Genomic DNA, 24,522 nt, shown 5'->3' with positions numbered 1-24,522 from the left:
TCCAAACATTGGAGCACCTTTTTTCAAGCTGTCTTCGTGGATTTGTCTCTTTAGAGCTGAAGTGATAATGCCATCCAAATAGCACACTACTGTAGAAGCCAGGTGTTTCGAATACAACTAGTATAGGTAAAAGATAGCTGTTTAAGCATAACAATTAAGCCCCAGTTTTAAATACTCATTTAAAACTGAGAATTACAGCACCCATAAATTCAGGTCTTCAATAGATACATGAAACAGCATAAAATTCCATCATAGATTAAAACAGCACAGTTGCAAGACAATTTGACACTGCGTGTGCTAATTGTCAAGGACAAGGCCTGAATACCATAGCAACATGAAGACACCATTGTTCACAATACAGATAACAGCTAAGTCAACAGAAGACCAGTTTTTGTTGGTAAAGATTTAGCAGAATATCACATTCCATAACATGAAGACATGAAACAATTAAAAGCTAATGTTGCACATTGAAGATGGACAGCTTGCCATCAAATCAAATGTGTTTGAGTCTAACCCAAACCAATTAGGATCATATTAGGGTGTGATTAGATGACTTAAGACAGACATGAAAGTGTAGAACTGAAAAGTTTCACCCCGCCATTTTAGTGTTGTTGTGTTGTCTTTCTTTTAGTTTGTTAGTCTGTGTCAGTGATGTAGTGTACTTTTGACTTTGAGTTTGAGTTTAGTTGAAGATTAGCTCTCTCTCTCTCTTCATGTTTCATTTCCAGACTTTGACCTTTTAAAAGTTACTTTTGAGCTGTCTGCCTAAGTAAGAAGATAATGTCTGTAATTCTCTGAAAGCTTCGAATTGTCTACGAATTGCCTTTTAAATTAATTTCAAATTGTAATCAATAGAAGACAAGTAAAACAATTCTTATTGGCACCTGAGAAGTTTTAACTTAAATTTCTGCTGAGTCCCAGTATTCGCAAAGTGCTACTGGTAACCGAATAGTAGAAATAATATAAATTCCTTCAACTTTACACAGTCGAATAATACTAGGAATCCAACAACTTGGCATAGTCCAGAAATATTACAAATCTTTCAACTTGTCATAGTGCGCCAGGACTTTGATTCATCAACTAAGCTTCCCCCAACTTGGCATAGTTCGGCAGGTTAAGGTTCCCTTCAAATTACAGATACTCCCAGAATTAATTACAAAAATTGGTTCATCATGCCTTCTAAAATTCTGGGGGTTTAAGAAACACCAAATGGCAGGCTATGAAACTGAAATAGACCCATGTATGTACTAATAGTTAAATATGACTTAGATGCATTGTCTAACTCAAATTGCAGGTATGTATTTGTCGGATCTAGCTTTGAAACAATCTGGCCTGTACAGTTGGCAAGGATCAGGTGGATTACATTCCAGTACCTGACTTTCATTTACCTTTTAATCCCCATATATTCTTACTTCAGCTCTTGCTCCACTTTTAGAGCATAGGGTACTGAACAAGGCATGTAATAGATGGGGTTGTGTTTCTCTGGACCTGTACGTTGGCCTTACAAGCTTAAATCGCTTTGCTGGTTTCACTAAACACCTGTGGGTACATTGCAATCATGTTCACTTCTATGCGACAAAGCTCTTTTCAGTTTAGCTTAAGTGCTGCTAATCAATTTCTTCCGAACAGGACTGATTGTTCACCCTTCACAAAATGATGAGCAATTTTACACATTGCCCATTGCATGTGACTGGAACCAACACACTTCTTATTATGGGATATTTTCTCCTCCATAATTTCTTAGTGTGTGATTATCCAGCTGAGGCTGACTCAACTTTTGACATTTTAGCAATCCAGGATCACGCTGACTGATGCACCCCATGTTGACCTCTCCCTTCACTGGAGCTCCATCCTATGGGGCGGCACGGTGGCACAGTGGTTAGCACTGCTTCCTCACAGCACCAGGGATCCGGGTTCAATTCCGGTCTCGGGTGACTGTCTGTGTGGAGTTTGTACGTTCTCCCCGTGTGTGCGTGGGTTTCCTCCGGGTGCTCCGGTTTCCTCCCACTGTCCAAAGATATGCAGGTTAGGTGGATAAGCCATGGTAAATCGTCCCTTAGTGTCCAAAAGGTTAGGTGATGTTACTGGGTTTCGGAGATGGGGTAGGGGCATGGGCCAAGATAGGGTGCTCTTTCGGGGAGTTGGTGCAGAGTCGATGGGCCAAATGGCCTCCTTCTGCACTGTAGGGATTGTATGATTCTATGCTACCTGGACTAAAATGCCATGCAAAATGCCACTAGAGACTTTGATGTTTCAAATTGCATGGGCTTCCCTTGACCCCTCATTGACCTGGTACTGTTTGATATATAGTGACTGCCATTCCCTCCAGTCAGCATTTTCTCCATTTGCATTCTTTTGACCCGCTTTGGCAAGATGACCCTCTTCTTCCAGTTGCAGCACTCTGCCTTCGCAAGTGGACATTTCTATGTCCTGTGTGAGTCCAAGCACTGATAACAGAACTTTGTCGTACCTCTGCTGCTACAAACTGCTGTCATTTGGGCCTTCTTCTTATTCAGCTGCAACTTACTTACTTCAGCAGAGTACTGGCTGCTGTTAACTCAGACTTCCCTTGAGTCACGTTCTGCCATGTCAATGGACTGTGTTGTTTGGCAGGCAACATTAAATGTTAGTTTTGGCAATGTCAGCAACTTGTTGCGAATGGATTCACTTTTAACCACACACAAATTTGTCTCACAATGCTCTCTCTTGAAATTCTTCAAAATTAAATTTAATGGACAGCCTTTTCAAAGCCACGTAAAGTCTCTGATGTCCTCACTGGGTTCGGCGGATTGGCCATGCTGTATTGCCCCTTAGTGTCCAAAGATGTGCAGGTTAGGTGGGGTTATGGGGTTACAGGAAAAGGGTAGGAGAGTGGACCTGGGTACTGTGCACTTTCAAAGCATTGGTGCAGACTCGATGGGCGAAATGGCTTGGCCGAATATCCCATCACTCTTTGCGGGAGGCCATTTTAAAAGGCCTTACCTCCTTCTGCACTGTAGGAATTCTATGATTCTACAGTTCTAACTGATTCCTGGTTCCATAGTAATAACTGTCACCTATCTCCTATGGCTTGAGACTGCAGTGCTGCTCAAGTTTACACAAAATGTCCAACAGTGACTTGTCTTTTGACTTAGTGGGGACAAACAAATTCCTGAGCATATCATCTACTTCTGGGTCTCCTTCAGTTCGAGATATTGTCCTTTTCTTTTCCCTCACTGCTTGATTAATTGCCTGATTAACGGTACTCATCGCCGAGGCCAAAAAAAAAACATCATCCCGTTTGATAGCAGGATTGTTCTCGGTGCTGCAGGCGCCGAGAAACACCACAGCAAACGTGCCCAAAGTGGGACGCTTTTTTCCCTCTTAAATTGCCCATGATGTTTTTAAAACGAGTGCAAAAGATTGTGGAAACCTGATTTGCGCTGAAGGCAATTTGCACTTCAAATTCTGTGATGTTTTGAACTGGTCACAGCAATTCCAGAAAAATTATGCTGGAGGGATGAAAACAAACAAGAGGAAACTCTAGCCGACTATTTTGCCCCGAGGTGCAACTGAACTATTAATCCAAACATAAAATAAGGATTTCCTAAAGGTCATGTAGAATGATTCACGGAAAGGTTATTTAAGAAAGCTACTAACAAAGGAAACATTATGATCACTTGAAAGTGAACGCAGAAAGGCAAAAACCATTCAAGTGTTTGTTATGGTTAAGAATGCTGCAAAGCTAGTCTAACGTGAAACTTTTCACTTTTTGTAAGGGCGCTTAGGTTATAATCTTGACACTTCACAAATTGGAACTTCAGGTCTTCATTTTGTCTTTTCATAGAATCCTAGAATTTACAGTGCAGAAGGAGGCCATTAGGGCCATCACGTCTGCACCGCCCCTTGGAAAGAGCACCCTACTTAAGCCCATGCCTCCAGCCTATCCTTGTAACCCAGTAAACCCACCCAACCTTTTGGACACTGAGAGGCAATTTATCATGGCCAATCCACCTAACCTGCACATCTTTGGACTGGGAGGAAACCGAAGCACCCGAAGGAAACCCACGCATATACAGGGAGAAAGTGCAAACTCCACACAGACAGTCACCCGAAGCCGGAATTGTGCCCGGGTCCCTGGAACTGGGAGGCATCAGTGCTAACCGCTATGCCACCGTGCTGCCCTTTTCTTTGATTTCAAACTGAGATTATGCTAAAAAGTATATATGTTTTAGTAGAATGGCAGATAAGCATTTGCAATTTTGTGTACAGTTCAGGATAACCTATTTTTTCAATGAATTGTAAGGGGTAGAGTGACATTGTTAAGTTACAAGGGACAAACATGGGCAGTCTAAGAGCAATGTTCTGAGTTTATATAGTCAATCATATATTTACCAGTTTGAGTAATCAATCACAAAGGTGTGGAACTGTTGTTGGATAGAACTCTGTCCATAATGAGCTGCCCGGCAAGTCTGTTCAAAAATAACCAGGAATGTCATCATAAATCATTAAATTCAAATACTGTTAAATGTTAACACATAGATTTTGTGGGTTTTGCCACTGAGACTGTGCCTTTCATTAATCATGCCAATAGAAAAAGTTGCTAGGTTTCATCTCGATGGTATTTTATTTGCTAGTTTTTCAACTGCAATGCGACCGTAATGATCAAGGTTTATTTCTGCTTTTTGACACAATTGCTTTTTTAATTCACTTAATAGCAAGGTGGTTTTCTGGGTCTCATTTCAACTGGCTATATAGGTATAGCAATGAGAAGTTGTGTGTGTTTATCTTAATTGGTGGAAAGGGAGAAGCAAAAAGGTTCGGTCCAGCAGATGGGAAGGCACATCAGAGTTGCACTTACTGCCTCCACTGTTACCTTCAAAATGTATTCAAGACATAACTGGGCTATTACTAGATTTTTCTGAGGCTCTGCATCCCATTGGCTTCACTATGGGTGGCACAGTAGCACAGCGGTTAGTACTGTTGCTTCACAACGCCAGGGACCCGGGTTCAACTCCCGGCTTGCGTCACTGTCTGTGCGGAGTCTGCACGTTCTCCCTGGGTCTGCGTGGGTTTCCTCCAGGTGCTCCAGTTTCCTCCCACAAGTGCTGAAAGACTTGCTTGTTAGGTGAATTGGATATTCTGAATTCTCCCTCAGTGTACCCGAACAGATGCCGAAGTGTGGCGACTACGGGATTTTCACAGTAACTTCATTGCAGTGTTGATGTAAGCCTACTTGTGACACTAATAAAGATTATGATTATTATGATTAACAAGAGGCTTGATTTTATTTGATTTATTATTGTCACATGTATTAGTATACAGTGGAAAGTATTGTTTCTTGCATGCTGTACAAACAATGCATACTGTACATAGGGAAGGAAGGAGAGACTACAGAATGTAATGTTACAGTCATAACTAGGGTGTAGAGAAAAGATCAACTTAATATGAGGTAGGTCCATTCAAAAGTCTGATGCAGCAGGGAAGAAGCTGTTCTTGAGTCGGTTGGTCTGTGACCTCAAACTTTTGTATCTTTTCCCTGACGGAAGAAGGTGGAAGAGAGTATGTCCGGGGTGCGTGGGGTCCTTAATTATGCTGGTTGCCTTTCCGAGGCAGCCGGAATTATAGACAGAGTCAATAGATGGGAGGCTGGTTTGATTGATGGACTGGGCTACATTCACGACCTTTTGTAGTTTCCTGTGGTCTTGGGCAGAGCAGGAACCATACCAAGCTGTGATACAACCAGAAAGAATGCTTTCAATGGTGCATCTGTAAACGTTGGTGAGACTCGTAGCTGACATGCCAAATTTCCTTAGTCTTCTGAGAAAGTAGAGTCGTTGGTGGACTTTCGTAACTATAGTATCGGCATGGGGGGGACCAGGACAGCTTGTTGATAATCTGGACACCTAATAATTTGAAGCTCTCGACCCTTTCAACCTCGTTCCCATTGATGTAGACAGGGACATGTTCTCCGCTACGCGTCCTGAAGTCGATGACAAGCTCCTTCGTTTTGGTGACATTGAGGGAGAGATTATTGTCATCGCACCAGTTCATCAGATTCTTTATCTTATTCCTGTACTCTGTCTCGTCATTTTGTTTGAAATCCAAGACGAGGCCAAGCTTTGACCAAGATGCACTGCATGCTGCAAACCGAACTCCAGCCATTCTCCGCTGGGGCCTGGTTTGTCTTGTCAAGGTTGAAGCATATTTACATGCTGATACTGTTCATTGCAGGGTGCCCTGGGGGAGCCGAGGGGCCCGGGGGGGGGGGGGGGGGGGAGATCTGAGGGGGGGGGGGGGAGGGGGGGGGCGGCGGCGGCCGGAGATGAGTGGCATCAGTCACACAGGAAAGTCAGCAGTAAACAGCTATAGGAATCATGTCAATTGATGTATTGCTTGCAGAGCACCGCAATTGATCACATCATTCATAGATAGCTGGCAGTTGAGAATGCTGTGCATGTTTTTTTTTTATTCATCAGGATTGTCCAGTGTCGAATTAATCGATATACTGTATGAACCATGAGCACAGTTCAACTATCTTTGTGAACCAGAAACTGCATGTGCAGTTTGTCTGCAAACAACCATTCAACCCGTTTCAGATTTCAATTTCGATCACTCAAGCGTGCAGTGGTTGTGAGAGGTTTGCTGATTCAATGCCAGTTGCCCCCCTCCCCTGGCTGGAGGCCTCATAGAGTACAGATGACAGGCCTACAGAACTAGTTCTTTAGCAGCTACTAGGTTCATGGCCTTAGACATAAAATCATAACTTGTTTTGATTATTGACATTATTTAAATTGTACGTTTCTTTCAGATTTCCCTTTTTTCAAAGTGTAAATGCAGCAAGATGGAAGGATTTGGGTTTGAACACGGTAAACATATAATACGATCCCAGACCAGACCGCAAAAGTGACTAGGATGCTGGCCCAAAACCTCAATTCTTTAGTTTATTTGTACGACTGTGTGGAAAGAATGATTCGCTCCAGTAATGACTGCATGAGGAAATAGGGCTTTGGTATTTTTTAAACAAAAATTTATTATGACTAGAATATTAAACTTTGTAACTTTACACACAAAAGGAACAGCTTATAATTACCACTTAAACCCAACTACTCAATTTCCCATTAAACAACAAGCAAAGAAACATACAGCTCTCAATCTATCTTACTGTGGGGGAATTATGGATTCAGCATCAGGCAGAGCAGAATTCAACTCCTCTCTCCAAAAACTTCTCCAAAGACTCACTCTCTAAAACTTTTTAAAATAATCTCTCTGCATTCCTGGGCTCTACCCAGCAATGACCTCATCTCCCCAAGCTAAAAAACAAATTATCTCTGACGGCTGCAAAGCACATTCTCCCCAGGGACTTTCCCAGTCACACCACAGTCCATTAGTCCAGACTGAAAAGCACATTCCTTTTTCAATTCCACCTTCTGGCTGCTAAAAGAACCCAGGCCCTGCAAAACAGAATTATTTTTAAACAAACATGACCACTGCAGTCAAACACACTCTAATCCCAGGCTTTTAACTCTTAGTTTGCCCAATACTTAGAATCCAATATTCCTAACGTCCTCCAGTCGTCGCACCTGCCAAGTGTGGAGATGGCATTAAGGACACATTTGTGCACATGTCAAAGAGAAAGGGTCATTTCCTGCTCCAGGGCAAGCGCTTCAGTGTCACTCTTTGCCCCCGTCCCCCAGAGTTCACCTCCAGGAAAACACCCAATAGCCCAACATACAGTCTGTAGAAAGCAACAGAAAAATGCTATGAGGATAGATTAAGATAGAAATGTCCAATGGAAAAGGATTCAGGAAATGTCCAATGGAAAAGGATTCAGGAAATGTCAGTGAGAAGTTCGAAATATATAGAAAATAGTGGCATCTGTACAATGGATGCATCCGCCATTCCTTTTGACATTTGCTTAATTGTTCTGGACCTTTTCAAATGTGGACTCTCTCTCTCATATTTATCACATGGACATAGAATTTTACAGCACAGTAGGAGGCCATTCGGCCCATTGTGCCTGCACTGGCTCCCGAAAGAGCTACATAGCGAGGCTCCTGAAAGCGATACCTACCAGCCTCATTCCCCAGCCCTATCTCCATAGTGCTCTAAATCCATCACTTTCAAATATATATCCAGCACTCTATTGAAACCTCCTATGGATATCTAGCTTATCCATCAACCAAGCTTGCAATATTACCACCCCGCATAAATAGAGCCCAGATATCTTTACTGAAAGTCCCAGGAGGTTGGAGGTGTTAAAATCTGAACAGCTAATTATAGAGGAAGTCTAACTGGAAATTTGGAGTGCCGATGGAAGGAATTCCACCTGCTTAACAATAAACTTCTGTAAATCTTCATGAGAGATCATGGAAAATTCCCTCTGGGGGACTTAATGGTGAAGGGAACAAAACAAAAGGCCCAATGGTTAAGGAAGTTAAGTCAACCTCAGATTTAACAGGGCCTCAACACGATTTGTCAGTCGACAAATCATTATTACTTATTTAAGATGCATTTCTTGCATTGACTTTCTGCAGAATTATCCAATTGGCAATATGTGGTTAATAAAATAAATTCACTATTGTGGACATACTGAGACTCTGGTAATTACTTAGGGATATGCATAATGAAAAGAGCAATTTTAAGAAAATTATTTCACATAAAAATGTAACTTTTTGAATTAACATTGTCTTGTGATCTGACCACTAAAGAATATGCATTTATTGCATATTAATATGACAGCCTGATCTGACGGTCTTCTGTCATGTTGATGAACATTGGCCAGGATGACTCCAACTCCCCTGCTGGTCTTCGAGAGAAGGCAAGGCTTCGGTTTATTTGGCAGATATTGGGGGAAGTGCTATGATAAGATATTGACACCAGCAGGGTCACCCTAAATTTTTGTGTTGAGGTCAACTGAGTCAGGACTTGGGGAGGGAAAATGAAGGGGAGAGTGAAGGTCACTTCTCCATGACTGCATTTGAAAATGCTGCAAGTTAAGTGTCTGCCTGCCCTGTGCTATCCCTTTAAGAATGGTCAGTGGTTCCCATGGCTCACGTGTGCTGTTGGGTTCAACCGGCAGTCGCTGGTTTATTCACAGCTAACACTTCCTTTCGAGTGGGAGTTGTGGTTTCGTTTGTCCGTGATGTCCTTGCAAGAAGATATCGTTTCTAGTAATGATGGAGACAAGGATTCTAAGGTTGGGCTGTATGTGCTTCAATGAGATTGACCAAAAGCATTTCTCTCCACTTTTTTTATACTGATTTGAGTTTTTTGTATTTAGGAGAAATGTTCAGCGACTTTCATTGGCAGGATATCTCAACTCGGGCCGCTAAAATACCTGGTATGTGAATGCCTGGTCCGTACAGGCCCTTTCTTGTACTATTGCTGCTAACTCGAGTTTAGTGATTTCGCCCACCCCCAGCTACACTGTCTTAATGAACTCCAATAAACTATCGCGTGTTGTGTCGTTTTGGTTGGAGTTTAATCGCATTCGTGTGAAATACATCGTAACTGAATTGCAATGTGACTTTTTTTTTGTAAGTCTCTTGCAGGTCTTGTTCCAAATTCTATTAGTTTCCCATCCACATTCTCGGGATTGGGCTCTTGGAGTTTCATGGCATCGGGGACAAATTTGGAGCACTTTAATAAAGGTGTTTAAACTGTCTAATCCATGCAACACTCCAGATTAATTTTACTAATTGGCAAAGGAGGATTCATCATTCTGAATGCTATCCATTAGATCCCACTGGACAGTGTATGCAGTTAACTTTGTTTTTTTTAAGTACTTTGGGCACTGAAATGTCAACATTCAAGGCTATAGGCCAAGTGCTGAGAAATGTGATTAGTGTAGTATTTTTTGTCCTGTAGGCTTGGGCTGAATGGGCTCTTCTGCACTCTGATTTTCAAGTTGTAATGTTTTCCATGTCTCAGTCTTTCTACAGGGTAATGGAAACTGGCCACTCTTAGGGTTGCTTGTATTTTGTGACATTTTTTTGGCTTTTTTTGTGGGATAGAATAAAGGTGAGAGTAGTAGAAAATGCTACTGAATTAAATTGCTAAGTGAGATTTTAGAAGGAAGCGTATAAGCAAATATTTAAATGAATAAGAAATTCACACCAGGAACCTTGTGTGACTAATGTTCCTTGTGCTTTATCTTTCCAATGTCACCTACAGATATGAACCCTTGAGCATTTACAAATAGTTACAAATGTGTCTTTCTGAGACTGATGAGGCGATCTATTTTTCCCTGGGCAGTATTTCATGTATTTCATGTAACTTTAACTCCACATGTGGACCCTGTGAACAGTCTCTGCTGCTGACCCTGATTTGTTCATTGCTCCCATCAATGCAGGCCTAAGAAGTCCCAAGTGCTCTTATTTTACCACTTCATTATCTACTTAAAAAAAAAAGTTGTGGGTCTCTCTCTTGCTGTGTTTCCCTTGCCTTACGAATAACTTGCCTTCAATGTTTTGAATGAAGTTTAAATCAGCAAATCAACTTGCAGGCTTTAAGGTAGTGTTTTCAAATCTGTTACATGCTAGTTAATTGGAAATCCTGGTGTGACTAATGGTTCATTCTTTAGCCAGTGCAGAGTATCCAATCTCTCTACATGCAGTGTAATATAACCATTGTACATAAATGGTAAATTAGAAACTCTTGAGCTTGATCTTGGTTTCTCAGGTTACCAAATAGTGCCAGACATTATATTTATGGCATGTCCATTTAGGCATGCAATTAGAAGTGTCACTGTCAATTTAGACAACTATATAGATTAATGACGTAATCCTTTGGAATACTCGGATGCAATTGTTGCAGAGAATGGAAGCTCCAATATTTGATATTTTTAATTTTGGTAATTGGCAGCAGGGAATGGTGAAGAACCTAGATTATCTGGAGGTGGCAGTGGGAGACATTTTTACTGGATTAGACTTGTCACCAGTGTTATGTGTTTTAAGGTTGTTAAGCCTAATTAATAGAAATTTAAATTATTTAGTTAAAGCAGTGAGTACATGGTTACCGAGTTTGGTTCTCAGTCTTCCAAGGTACTGGAAGATCAGCACTTGTTAATTGAACTGTACCAAGCCTGGTCTGTCTTGGTATTAATTCTCCAAGAATTGACCCCACAGTCCATTGAGTCCAGAGCCCTCCTTCCTGCACAATCTCTCCAGCCATGCATTCCTTTGTTCTATTTTCTACAGTTGCTGGTATATGGCACCTACAATTACCTTGAGTGCTTGCTAATTTATTTCCTACCTCCCTTTACTCTGGCATTGGAGAGGCAAGATAACATCATGGATTTGGGTCCATGGCTGTGGAAGTGGCTGTCTTCTCCCCTAACTATAGAATTTCTTGCCACTATTGATTTTCCAAACTGCCTTCTGTCTCCCCGTATAGCTGAATCAGCACTGGTCCTTTTTTAGCTATATTTTCCAGAGGAGCTCTCCCTCTAACCAATATTTGAAAAATGGTTGGAGAACAAAGTGCACTCTCTGGGATTCCTGCAATACCTTCCTAGTCCTGCCTGACTGCCCAGTGGTCACCCATTATCTCTCTTCATGCTAAGATTAGGTGATTTCCCCCTTGTGCTTCTATTTATTAGGCGATTAACTGACTTGGCAGAAATGAACTGGTGGCTTTTCCAGCTATTTCCCTTGTGCTGACCTCACTTTTTATAGTGGGATGAAGCAAATGACTTGTCGAGGCTCGAGCCTTTTTTCTATTGGGCAATTAAGTAAATTTTGGGGGATGTTTTGCTGCTGCTACCATGTTCACCATTTAGCTCCATTCTGTATCTAGGTGGGCTTTGGCTCAAATTTGTTTTGTTGTTGCTGACTCTGCTCACATCTGCATTGTGTGCCATGAGCAATTCTTGGCACCGTGCATTAGGAAGGATATATTGAACTTTGGAGTATGTCTTCTAACTTGGATTTATGAGTGTGATTACCTGGCCACCCAAGATTTGAATAGAGGTGATGTTAAACCAACGAGTGGAATTCTTCAAGTTTTTGTGAACAAATAATACAAATATTATATACGCTGGTTGGGTAGTCTATTACTAGAGAATCTAATCTCAAATTTAGAGCCAGACCTGTTTAAAGGGTATAACCCACATAAAGGGTGATGGATGTTCTGAGCTCTCCCACAGACTAAAATCTTTACTAGATGAGTTGGCATTTAAGGATTTGGGATAAAAGTAGGTATGTAGATTTGCGTCATAAAATCAACCATTATCGTTTTAACTGACCCAACCGGCTCAAGGGGTTAAATGACACATGTTTAAAGCTACACTTGTAGACTGTGTACAATGCAGAAGAGTTAATGAAAGTGGAATGTTTCTGGACTTTAAATGGCTGAGCAGCAAATTCCTACACGGTTGATTCTATGCGATAGCAATAGTTCGGGACATCTGACAATTTGTGTAAGCTTTTTTTTTTTTTTTTTGTAGTTCAGCATGATCCAGCGATTGTCAACTTGGACTATTTTCTCTGTGCGCGTGGAAGAAGTAAAACCAACTGACTCGAAGGAGTGTGCAGGAAGACGCTGGGTCACTGGAAAGAAACGCCTAAGCCGATTAGCTCGGTTTGTGTTTGCTATAGTACCCGACAGACTGCAGCAGATGTTTGGCTTCCTTGTGCCCAGCAATTTAGGCCAAGGTGAACTTTCAGATGGTAAGCATTCTCAAGTGACTTTTAAAACAAATTAGCCACTATATGCATTTTCTAGATATTTAAACCAATTATCGTGCGGTTAATGCCATCTTTAATTTCCTTTGCAAGCCATGGTTTGGCCACCTTTCTGTTTATTTTTGCACCAGACAGGAACACACAATTGCTGCAATTCACTCATGCACTCTTGTATGTTTTCTATTGCCTATCTACTGTCATGCCTTTAGTATCATTCCCAAATCCATCATAGTCAACCTGTTCCTTTAACGTAATTTCCTTTTTATTTAGATTCAGGACAAAGTCACAAATCAATTATCATGTTATGGTCACTCTCTCCTCAAACAAGATTGTCAATTATTCCTTTCTCATTACACAGATGGCCTGTTCTGTAGTTGGTTCTTGAACATAATATCACGTATTCATCTGATAAATCCTGATATTTCTACTGACTAGCATGTAACGCTGGTAGTAATCCTGCGGTCCTACTTTTCAAGTTACTTCCTTACACTGTTCACCCTCTCCTCCAGAGTGTCCTGTAGCTGCTCCGAGATATCTTTGAACTTAGCACTGGGGAGGCAACATACCATCCTGGATTCTCATTTGCGGCCACAGAATACCCCATAACTATTGCATCCCATCAAATTTTAATCCTCTCCTGTGCAACAGAGCCAACAATGATGCAATGTATGTGTCTGCTGCTTTCCCCTGGGAAGCCATTCTCTTTCTCTCTCTTTCCCCCCCCCCCCCCCCCCCCCCCCCCAAAAAAAAAACAGTATCCAAAGCGGTATATATGTTTTTCAGGGGAATGGCTTCAGAGCTCTCTGCCTGGTCCTCTTGCTCTGCCTGGTCCTCTTGCTCTGCCTGGTCCTCTTGCTCTGCCTGGTCCTCTTGCTCTGCCTGGTCCTCTTGCTCTGCCTGGTCCTCTTGCTCTGCCTGGTCCTCTTGCTCTGCCTGGTCCTCTTGCTCTGCCTGGTCCTCTTGCTCTGCCTGGTCCTCTTGCTCTGCCTGGTCCTCTTGCTCTGCCTGGTCCTCTTGCTCTGCCTGGTCCTCTTGCTCTGCCTGGTCCTCTTGCTCTGCCTGGTCCTCTTGCTCTGCCTGGTCCTCTTGCTCTGCCTGGTCCTCTTGCTCTGCCTGGTCCTGCTCTGCCTGGTGGTCAACCATTCCCTTCCTGCCTGTGGAGTCTTAGCCTGCAGTGAAACCACCTCTTTACATGCAATCCACGATACTTGATGATGCCTTGTGTCCCCAGCAGCTGCTCCCACCAGGAGCTGCAGGTGCAGAAACAAGATCATTTTTACAGAATGTGGGCTTTTCTGGCTTGGCCAGTGTTTGTTGCCCATCCCTAATTGCGCTTGAACTGCGTGGCTCAGTGGGGGGAGGTTAAAGAGCCAACCACATTGCTGTGGGTCTGGAGTCACATGCATGCCAGACTGAGTTCCTGCAATGCATCTTGTAGATGATATACATTGCTGCTACTGTGCATCGGTGGTGGACAAAGCTTTTGTACTTTCAGCCTTGAATGCAGGTTTGGTAAGTGCCGAGCTGACTGTAGATTATTTTCCAGTGTTTTAAGCTTCCCTTCCTGACAGGTTAAAAGCTGCTTGCAAATAAAGTTAGCAAACACAGGGTTATTTGTTCTATGGGGAGGCAGTGACACTGATATTGTTACTGAACTAGTATTCCAGAGACCCAGGTAATGCTCAAGAGACGTGTTTGAATCCCACCAGGGTAGATGGTGGAATTTGAATTCAATAAAAATCTAATTAAAAGGACCATGAAATCATTGTCAATTGTTGTAAAAACCCATCTGATTCACTAATGGCATCCTTACCTGGTCTGGCCTCCCATGTGATGCCAGACCCACAGCAATGTGGTTGACTCTTAAACTCCCTCTGGGGTGGGCAGCAAATGCTGGCCAATGACACCACATCCTGTGAATGAAAAAAGAAAAAAATGTATGTGGATTTCTTGGAGAGAGTGGAACAAACCCTTTCGGGCAACAAGCTGCAGATCCTGCTGTCTTTTTTCAAACTCCTGACAGCATTTGGCAAAAATTACTGCACAACTTTATAAAAAAACTCCTGGCAGACTACCAAACCCATATCCAACTGCAAAACTACAGACCGACCTGGCTTCTCCCATTATTTACATCTTCCATTCAGACCCCGTGACCTGCTTACCCAAGTCTAAACACACGTCTCAAATTATCTACTCCAGCAATCATAAAGTTCCATTCGGCCCCTCTTTTCAAACAAATGCCTGGTTGAAATTAATGATTTCACTGTTATGACCTCTTAATTGCACCTTTTGCAGAGACACCAACTGCCTGTAGATTAACAATATTTTTTAAAAATTACTGCAGCAGATATATAAACAAATATATCAAAACAAAAATGTCCTACATTCATCGCATTCTAAAGATTTGGAATTCGGGAGCCTTGCACAAAACACAAAAACAATGTGCAAATATTGCATAATTGAACTTTGCTTCCTCTGACGTGCATGTGAAGCTACTGGCTGCTGCCTCTGTCTGGAAACCAAATCGTAGCAATATAAATGCATTTCTGTATTATAACTTTAAATTTCAGAACTACGATCATCACCTAATAAACCGAGTGGCAAAGGAATGAAAAGGAAACAGGATGATCTAGCTGAAGAAGAGCTCTGCTGGGTTGAATCTTTGACCTGTGAACTGCCTGATGATGACAATTCAGCAGAGGATCCCTCTTATGAGGTATTGATTGTCGGTCATGGGAAGTGTGCTGAGGACTTAATGCTGTTGTAATGTTGAAAACACAATTTCTATCAAGAAAATTTCAATAGGTGCAGGAATCCTGTAATGTGAACATTTCTACTTTGTGTGCAGCTGCTCTTGGGATATTGTCTGTGTAATGTTGCCTATAAATGTCAGGCTAGTTATTTGTGCTGGAGGTCTAGCTCTTTAGGAGCTGAGTTAAAAGAAGCTAAACTGAATTTCTCCTCTTCCCACACCTCAAATGAGCCAAGAAATAGGATTTCCTTCCCATTATGAACATAATCCCAAATGTGGTTAAATCTCACAGTACTATCGTCCTCCCAGCTAGCACTATGACAGTCTCTCAAGGCATTAAATAAAGTGAGAACTTTTCTCATTCTTTACCTACTTTGAGGTTTCATGGTCAATATATTCTGGCCAGATTCAAGGAGAACAGACCAGCCACATGCAAGTGTCTATCTCCATCTTACAAGTTCCTCCACAGTAAGGACATTAGTTGTTGGCCTGGAGAGATGGTGATGGATTATTTGGCACAAGTAGCTGCCCTCTCTTTCTCCCCCTGATTCTCTCGAATGTCTTGATTGACTGTTTTATCATGTTGTCTTCTGCTTCCCACATGTTGGTAATAGAGCAGACCTTCATTGAGGCTTTGAGATGCGTGAATGACCTCCCTGGTGCAGCTCAGGAGTTGGGCAATCTGATATGCTCTGATTATCTCCTGTGAGATTATCCTGGTATCTGGACGATGGTCATTGTCTTTAATCGTTCAGGTGTTGTTAAATGTCCTAGAATCTTGATATGGCATCTATATAAGTTGACTTAAGCTTCAGCACCATAGAGAAATGTGGGGAGAACCACTGCCTGTCGACTTGGTGTTGGGTCCAATATCATTAGAGTATGTAACTTTCTACAGTCTGAGCTCCTCCATTTGATGTGAAATGTCAGCTTTTTGGGATTGATGGCTTCCAAAATATGGCAAGTGAGGGACATTTGCCAAACCTGAATCTCAAGTCAAGGCATTGGATTTATGTATTAGTTTGGTCAGGGATTTGGTCTTGTGTTCTGGACAAATCCTAAGCGCTCATAAGCTTTGAATTTGTCAATTATCTGTTGAATTCACTCATGCATTATCAGCATACTGTCCTGTGGTTGCTCCTTAGGTTGTGGCCTTCAGCTTGTTGAGGTTGAAGAGTTTAGCATCAGAAGTTGTTACCATACTTTGAGGTAGCCTGTCAGTAGTAAATTGCAGTGATGTTGCAAGAAAGATTTTTTTGGTGCAATGACGTGTGATATTCTGTTTTAAAACCAATTATTTCGTGCAATTGGAGATGTACTGCTTTCTCCTAATAAGTTTTAAGCCCTGTTGTAGCCTATAGCTCATCAATATTTGGAAAAGGACAAATCAGATAGAAAAAGTGACCAGTTGCAAGTGAGTAACTTGGTCAAATTGAACAATTTTGGTTAATTAAGAAACCAGCGAAAAGGAAATAATCCATTTTAAAAAGTAGATTTTTATTAAAATAACTTTAAAAAAAAAAAAAAAAAAAAAAATTTGTGAGGACTATTTGATTTGTTTTAGCATTCCTGTTACTTGTGCCATTTTGTCATTTTCCCCCTAGTTAAGGTCGCACTTTATTTGGTAATGGATTTAATTTTCAAACTAATATTCTACATTTGCAATTTCTATGTAGCCGAGCAACTACAGCACTGATTCTGAGGAAGTCAGTGAGGAACATAGGGAGTGTAATGATACTGAGACAGACCTGGAAGTAGAAGAGATTGGAGGCCATCAATGCTCTGGAGACCATCGTTCCTGTGGAGGCAATTGCTTAGTGAGGTTGAAAGAGACTCTTTGCCACGAGGTAAGAATTTGCCTTGGAAAATGTTGTTTTTGGCAATAAAATCTCATTTTACACCATTTTGGAGTAATTGCAGTTCTTCCTGTGGAAAAAGTTGGGGAAGATGTTCATGGTTTATTTTGCTACGACCGTTGAGACTCTTGTTCATTATTGAGATTTTTTTCTCCTAGTCTATCTGGTTTTTAATGCTTTTTCGCCAGACAGCTTAAAAGATGAGTGTTTTGCTGATTTGCTCCATAATTCCAAATTATCTGAATCTATCGACTTCGGCAGTATATCTGAATATGCTGTCTCCAGCAGAATATTCAGAACTGTTGTCTGGGAGCTGAGCTGTCTCCTAGTGGGGTGTGGTATTGATCAGAATGCATATGGAAAGGGCAGTCCTTCATAGCTGTATGGTTTAAAAAAAATGTTTGATATTTACTCATCTGTGTTGAGCAACAGTTGATTATAAAAGATTGCAATGGATGATTAAAGATGCTAGTTTGTCTCCCTTTTATAGCATTGAATATTATGGCAATTCTGTGGTTTACTGTTTCAGACTTCACTATTTAACTAAAAGAAACCTGCCATCCGTTCTAAGAAAGGTCAGGACTGAAGCATTTAGCTTTGTTTTTTTTCTCTCCAGAAATACTGTATGACTTCCATCATCCACAGTATTTCACTTTTTCCATTTTTTGAAATGTGAAGCGGTACTTGGTACAGAGTTGATCAAGGCAAAGTTAGGGCAGCATGGTGGTGCAGTGGCTAGCACTGCTGCCTCACTGCACCAAGGACCGGAGATCCCGGCTCCAGTCACTCTGTAGTTTGTACATTCTCCCCGTGTCTGTATGGGTCTTGCCCCCACAACCCAAGATGTGCAGGGTAGGTGGATTGGCCACACTAAATTGCCCCTTAATGGGAATTTTGAAAAAAAAGGCTAAATTAAACCATGTATTTGCATTTTTCAATAACTGGTCTTGGGCTAGCAAGTGTAGTAACCTGGTTCCTTCTCTAGAATGTGAAGATGTTACATGGACTGTTGTGTTCTTGGTTGTAGCTGTAAAGAGAATCAGAGGTAGCATGTATCAAGTTGAGAAGTGTTTAGTTTCAAGATGCTGTGGGGTACAATGGTGAATTCCACAAAGACTCTGATATTGATGCATAACATGTGACATTGCGCCAGGTATGGTGTTATTCTGATACCTAGGCTGAGACAAAGTCACATTTTATTACAGATGTGTGCATAAACTGTAGCTAGCAGTAGAAGTGTTAACATTAATCTGGACTGCTTTGGACATTGTTCTGATTGGTAAAAAGCTACCATCTTGCCTCCTGGGTATAGAGTTCTTACATTTAAAATGCATATCTTCTACATTTTTAGGAGAATTTAAATGATGCACCTTGCATTGATTCTAAAGAACATATCAATTCATCAGGTAAGATTTTAGCTTCTTTGCATCAATACCTACTTAGCCACTAGGCAAAAGCAATGTAGAGCTGGCAATTTTTAAAAATTGTGACTCCAATGGCGTCTCAACATCAAGAAACCAAAACTGGTTATCCAGAGCACTTCTGTAACTGATTTAAAATATGGATTAGTAGCAAAATACAGGCCTGTAACCTCTTGGCTCCCCACCATGTAGTTGGGGGAAACTGGGCTCCCTACCATCTTGGGGGGGAGGGAGCAGAGTAAAGTTCCCAGGTAAGGGTTTATGCAGCAATTGTCCAGGGAAAGTTAGTGTTTCTGGACAATTGGTCTGATGAAGCAAGTTTTTAAAAACCGCTTTAACTGCAGATGGTTCTACACTAATAGTTGCTCTGGAAAAAGTTGGAAGAAATAAAGCACTTCTAACTTCAGCATAACTACTTGGAAGACCCAGACCAGTCCCCACACTGCCAAACCCACAGAGAACTCACTATCATGACCCCGATTCCTAGTGCTGTTTCTTGGTGACCGTATCTGATATACCTTCAATTCACCGAGAGGCAGAGAGAGCGAGTGAACATTAGGCTTTATTAATCACGAACTTGCTAGCCAGAGTCGAATGTACAGATGAATGCCGCCCACCAGGGTTACAGTACAGTACCTGGAAGCAGCTCGTATCACCACTTCCAGGTCATGGGTTACAGTATCATGCATACATTCGGTGAATACATTCACCACAGTATCCCAGCTACCCCCTTCAATTTTGATGACAGTATTAAATTGATACCATTCCATCTTTTCTAACAACAGCAAGCCAACTTTTCCCCTATCGCTACCAGTGATAATTCTCCTAATCTTCCTCCTTTTCTCTGTCCTGGATCATAACGATTCCTTCCAAAGCCTGGTATCATTTTGGTGACTTACTACTGCACAGTCTCTGGCTTTAGTAACCTTTTTTCTCTAGTGGGACACCTAAGCGTTCAAGCGGTATATTGCTTTCCTTTGATCCGTACTTTTTTTTTTAAAAAACAAAAAACAAAGCTGTGTGCCTTTTTATGATGCTGGCAACCTTCTGCACTTTGCAGACACATCAACACTCGCCTGATTCATCTCTTATTATTGAATGAAATTTTTCATTGTACCAAAATAAAGCAACTGTAATACAAGTACATAAAGATGCAACACAATCAAGACCCAGCCTTTTGACATATAATAAGAAAATCAAATTACCCCTCCCCTGCAGCTGATGGCCACTAACTCATCCGCCTTCACCCCTGTCTGCAGCACTGGTGACATCTTGGTCAGATGTGCCCTGAACACCACTTTGAACTGAATCAAGCTGAGCCTAGCACATGAGGTAGAGGTGACCCTGTGAAGAGCCTCACTCCACAACGTACAACCCCCCATGACCCAACTTGCCCTCCGCATCCCCTCATCCGACACAGTCTGCTCCGCCAACAGGCCATGAATATCAAAAATGCTCCCCTCGCCCAATATCAGCCAGAGATGAGATCCTAATCAAGAGGGAGGGTGAAGGTGCTGTGGGAAACATAGAAATCTCCTTGCACAAGAAATCGCAAACCTGTAAATACCCGAATAAATTTGGTCCTCTCGGTGGAATTTGTCCAAAGCTCCTCAAAACTGACAAACTTACATCCACAACAGGTTCCCAATCCTTCCAGAAGCCCCCCCCCCCCCCCCCACCTGAGCTTTTGAGTCCAAATTCGCTGGCAGAAAGATTATTTCTGCAAATAGGGGATAACAGCGTCATGGAGCCGAGCTTAAAATGTTGTCCTAAACTGCCTCCAAACCCTCAAGAGGACACCATTACCGGACGTGATGTAAATTTTGCAGGGTAAAACTGAAGCAGGGCAGTTACCAAGATCTCCAAGCTAAAACCACTCCAATAGCTCCCCTCCATCTGCCCCCATATGCAATTTGGATCCTTGAACCACCCCAGTACCACCTTCAATATTAGCTGCCCAGTACTAAAATAACAAATGAGATAAGCCATCTGACTGTCTGAAGAAATGTCCTACAAATCCTTGTGCCCAAATGAAGGAAGCTACCAATGACTCTAGCAAAGAAAGATTTTTTGGGGGGAAAATATGAGGAGGCGGGGAAAATATGAGAAGACAATGAAAAAGAAATAACCTTGAGAGGACATTCATTTTAATAGTCAGAACCTGCTCGCCAAGGACTGGGGGGGGTTATCCCACTTCTGCAAGTCAGACTTAACCCCATTTACCAGACATAACCCCATTTACCAGACATAATTTAATTTATGAAGCGAGGCCCAAACATGGGCCACTCTGATGCCCAGATAACACACGCCTGGATGTTTCAAGATTAAAAAAGGCCACATCCCCAGATCGGCTCCGCTCCCTGGAGGATTCATGGAAAGTATTTGCTTTTGTCCAAATTCAACTTGTACCCTGAGAAGGAGCCTAAACTCCTAAGTAGCCTCATTCTCTTATCCATGGTGGAGACTGGGTCTGGTCCGTGATATAAAGAAGCAGACCATTTGCATACAGGACACCCTACTCCCTTCCCATCTTATTCTCCCTTCTACTCTGTGGAAGAAATGCTATGGCAGGTGGGTCGATTATCCTGCCTTGTACCCTCATTCAATTGATGGTAACACTAGCTCGCGGCATTTACGTGCACACTAGCAGTAGGAACACCATACAAAAGAAGAATCCACTTTGGCCCGAAACCAAACCTCCCAAAAATCTCATGTACCCCACACAAGCTTTTTTGGCATCGGAGACAATCTCCTCCGGTTCAGGCATTGAAGAGGGGGAAAACCACATTTAATTATCAACTTGTTTTGGCCGAAGCTGCCTACACTTGACAAAACCTGTCTTCTTCCAAGATCACCTCTGGAAGGCAGGTCTACAACCGCATTTCCAACACATTAGCCAGCAATTTGGCATCCGCTTCAAGAACGAGCGAAGCCGATATGACCCATGTTCTGTAGGGTCCTTTTTTTCCCTCTTCAAAATAGAGGCCTGAGCCACTGTAACACTGAGGCGTTCCACCAGGCCTAAGAAGTCCCCCGATGGGCTGACCTTACGAAGGACTGTACTGTACTATTTTTTTATTTTTTTTCTTCCCTCCCCTTTGATGTTTCTGCCCTCATTATATAACTGTTATGAACCTATGATGTATACATGAGTCGAGGGGTTCAACGGAGGAGGCTGTGGTAGAACCTCATAAATAATTGCCCATGGCAGTTTGCCAGAACTGAGCTTCTGAATGAGTAAGCTCGATCCAGCTTGGGAGGGGACAGCAATCCACCCTCTCGCACCATCTTTCCAAGCATCATCGAGATTTAGTTCTTTGGATTTCGGTCTTCCATTTCCTCTGGTAGTCAAAGACTCTGTCTCCTTCTTCTCCAGATCATCCACCTTGGCCCTCAGTGTTATTAATACAGGGCATTCATTTCCATCCAAGGAGACCATCTGATTGCACTGCCTCCCCACACTAATGCCCACCATACGCCTTTAACGTCTTATCAGTCTTCACCCATGCTGACCAAATAGTAACTAGGGCCTCTTCTATTGAAGCTTTGACAGAGTCATCGGACTCAAAGTTAGCTCTTTTCTCTCCCTAAAGATGCTGCCAGACTTGCTGAGATGTTCCAACATTTTCTTTTTAGTGTGTGACTACTCCCTACATGCTGCCATTAGAAGACTTCTGGTTTTAAAAGTTTATTTTTGCAGTTGCCTGCTTTAATCTGTTCTGAATGTATACTCATTCTTTACTCTTACCAAAATTTGTTTCCCACTCCAGAGTTTAGCATCATACCCTTTCAGCTGAATTTTCGTGTCTTTGCAAAGTCTTGGTAATTCTGCTTGCTGTCTGGCTTCCACCTACCACAGACTAAGTGCAGTTTTCAAGATTGTGAACTTGGTTGTCCAAGGAAACTTTGTTTAAAATCTGATATTTTTTAAAAAACGAACAATTTACCAGGTTATCTGTTCACTTGCCCTTTTTTTATTCTTGGTAGAGTGACAAAGAAAATATTCTTATCGTGTCTAATTTTATAATTCAAGTTTATCCAAGTTTGGTATCAGTTGAGACTCTGACAGACTTGCTTGATATGTCGCCTCCAGGCATTTCAAGTGAAGTGAAATATGTTTTCCGTTGCTACGCAGTACTTTTTAAAAAAATTTGTCCGTGAGATGTGGGCTTCGCCTGGTGATCCTGGAGGGTATTTAAGAGTCATTCACATTGCTATGGATCGATGTAGGCCAGACCAGGGAAGGATGACAGATTTCCTTCTCTAAAAGACATGAACCAAATGGGTTTGGATTCATGGTCACCTCTTTTAGACTTTGAATTCCAGATTTTTATTGAATTCAAATTTCATCATCTGCCATGGTGGGGTTTGGACCCGGGTCCCCAGAGCTTCCCACGGAACACAGAATATATTGAGCCCTTTGCACCCAGTTTGCCATTCACTACTATCATGGCTGATTTAACTCTACTCCACCTTTTTGTGCATTGCCTTGGAAGATTTTTGTCTGGCGAGGGAGGCCTGAATTACAAGCATCATACTCTGGTGAGAATGCTACTATCTGAGGCTTGAAGTTGCAACAACGCAAAACAAAGATGGTAGAAGTACTTTGGTCAGGGCCAACTGTGAAGCGAGAAAGAAATGTTTTTGAGCCAGTGACCACGAGAGCAATTTCTATTGGTGTGGAGCTTTTAAGGACATTTGTTGTTTTCAAAGTGCTTTGATCCAGTGAACAGGGAAATAATATTTCCTGTGGATGAAGATTGGATGAAAATCTGAAGGGCTATGAGAAGCTGGAAGGGCACTATCCCCATAACCCTTTCCTACCAAAAATGGGTAACATTGCACTTTTCCATGTTAGATTGCATCTGCCATGTTCTGGTCCACTAGCATAACATTTCCTCTTATAGGTGCTAACATTCTTCGCAGCCTGCTTTCCCCACCTTGCTTAACTCCAAATATAGATGCATTGCACTCTGTCCCTTGTCCTTCTGATACAGAAGAGGTCCAAACACGTGGTGCCCTGGTACAACCTACCATTCTGCAAATGACATGTTAATGCTAACTGTTTTTCTACCCATACTAATTCTCAATCAATGCTGATATATATTGGCCCCCATCCCATCAACTCAGTAATCTGTATAGGTGTCAGTTTTGGGGGTGGTGGTGGAAACCCAATTTGCTTCATATGCTCCTTTTTTTTCCCCTTTGCATTTTTTTTTTTGTGGAACACTATCCTGTTACAAATCTGGTTCGAATCCACCTATTCATGTCAAGCAAAGCACGTGTGGCAATTTGGCACTAGTCTGTTACTGACCACAAAATAGCCCATTGACTTACTTGATTTCACGATCCAGGTTCTATTGGAACTGAGAATTGAAATGAAAGTGCTTGCATAGGTTCCTACAAATGTGGTTTCTACATTTCCATCTCTTTGCAGAGGGGTGTCACCTGCCTTTTCTGCCATAATAGGAAAGGCCAAAGCAATGTCAAATTGTTTGTGCATTTGATAATTTCAGTTCAACATTTTTTTTTTTTTTTTTTTTAAAAGATCCTACGGCACTTTGGTTTTTTGTAGCTTCATGTGTACTCTTTTTGGTCTGACCTGATTGTGTTGCAAATACTCCAGGATTTTTTGCTTCTAGTAATTTTGTAATTTTTGTTTGCAGATTGAGAAGCTGGGAACGACTGACTTTTTTCCATAAATATTTGTGAACTTTTGTACATTCGGTTATGTGTATTGAGATTTAATAAAATTGAATTCATTATTTGGCTTGGCTTTTTTTTTTTTTGAGTCAAATTGAAAAGCATTATTATTGCAGAAAAAAACC

At 41.8% G+C, this 24,522-nt stretch overlaps 1 protein-coding gene across 2 annotated transcripts; it reads left to right on the top strand.

The window, feature by feature from the left end:
- Positions 1 to 1,518: 1,518 nt before the first annotated feature.
- org (oogenesis-related gene) lies at positions 1,519 to 24,459 on the top strand. 2 transcript variants are annotated; one of them, XM_072482560.1, is made up of 7 exons: positions 1,519 to 1,541; positions 9,263 to 9,322; positions 12,428 to 12,650; positions 15,236 to 15,381; positions 17,094 to 17,264; positions 18,625 to 18,679; positions 24,361 to 24,459. In XM_072482560.1, the coding sequence occupies exons 3-7, from the start codon at positions 12,434 to 12,436 to the stop codon at positions 24,363 to 24,365; spliced, it is 594 nt and encodes a 197-aa protein (XP_072338661.1). In that variant the 5' UTR covers positions 1,519 to 1,541; positions 9,263 to 9,322; positions 12,428 to 12,433; the 3' UTR covers positions 24,366 to 24,459. The 2 variants fall into 2 exon arrangements, with proteins under 2 accessions (XP_072338661.1, XP_072338660.1); XM_072482559.1 differs by lacking the exon at positions 1,519 to 1,541 and adding an exon at positions 9,045 to 9,178.
- The last annotated feature ends 63 nt before the right edge of the window (positions 24,460 to 24,522 follow it).

This window comes from Scyliorhinus torazame, chromosome 18 (genome assembly GCF_047496885.1).
Source record: "Scyliorhinus torazame isolate Kashiwa2021f chromosome 18, sScyTor2.1, whole genome shotgun sequence".
Lineage (NCBI taxonomy): Eukaryota > Metazoa > Chordata > Chondrichthyes > Carcharhiniformes > Scyliorhinidae > Scyliorhinus > Scyliorhinus torazame.
Note: the sequence above shows the minus strand (reverse complement) of the source record. Positions and strands in the feature narration are given on the sequence as shown.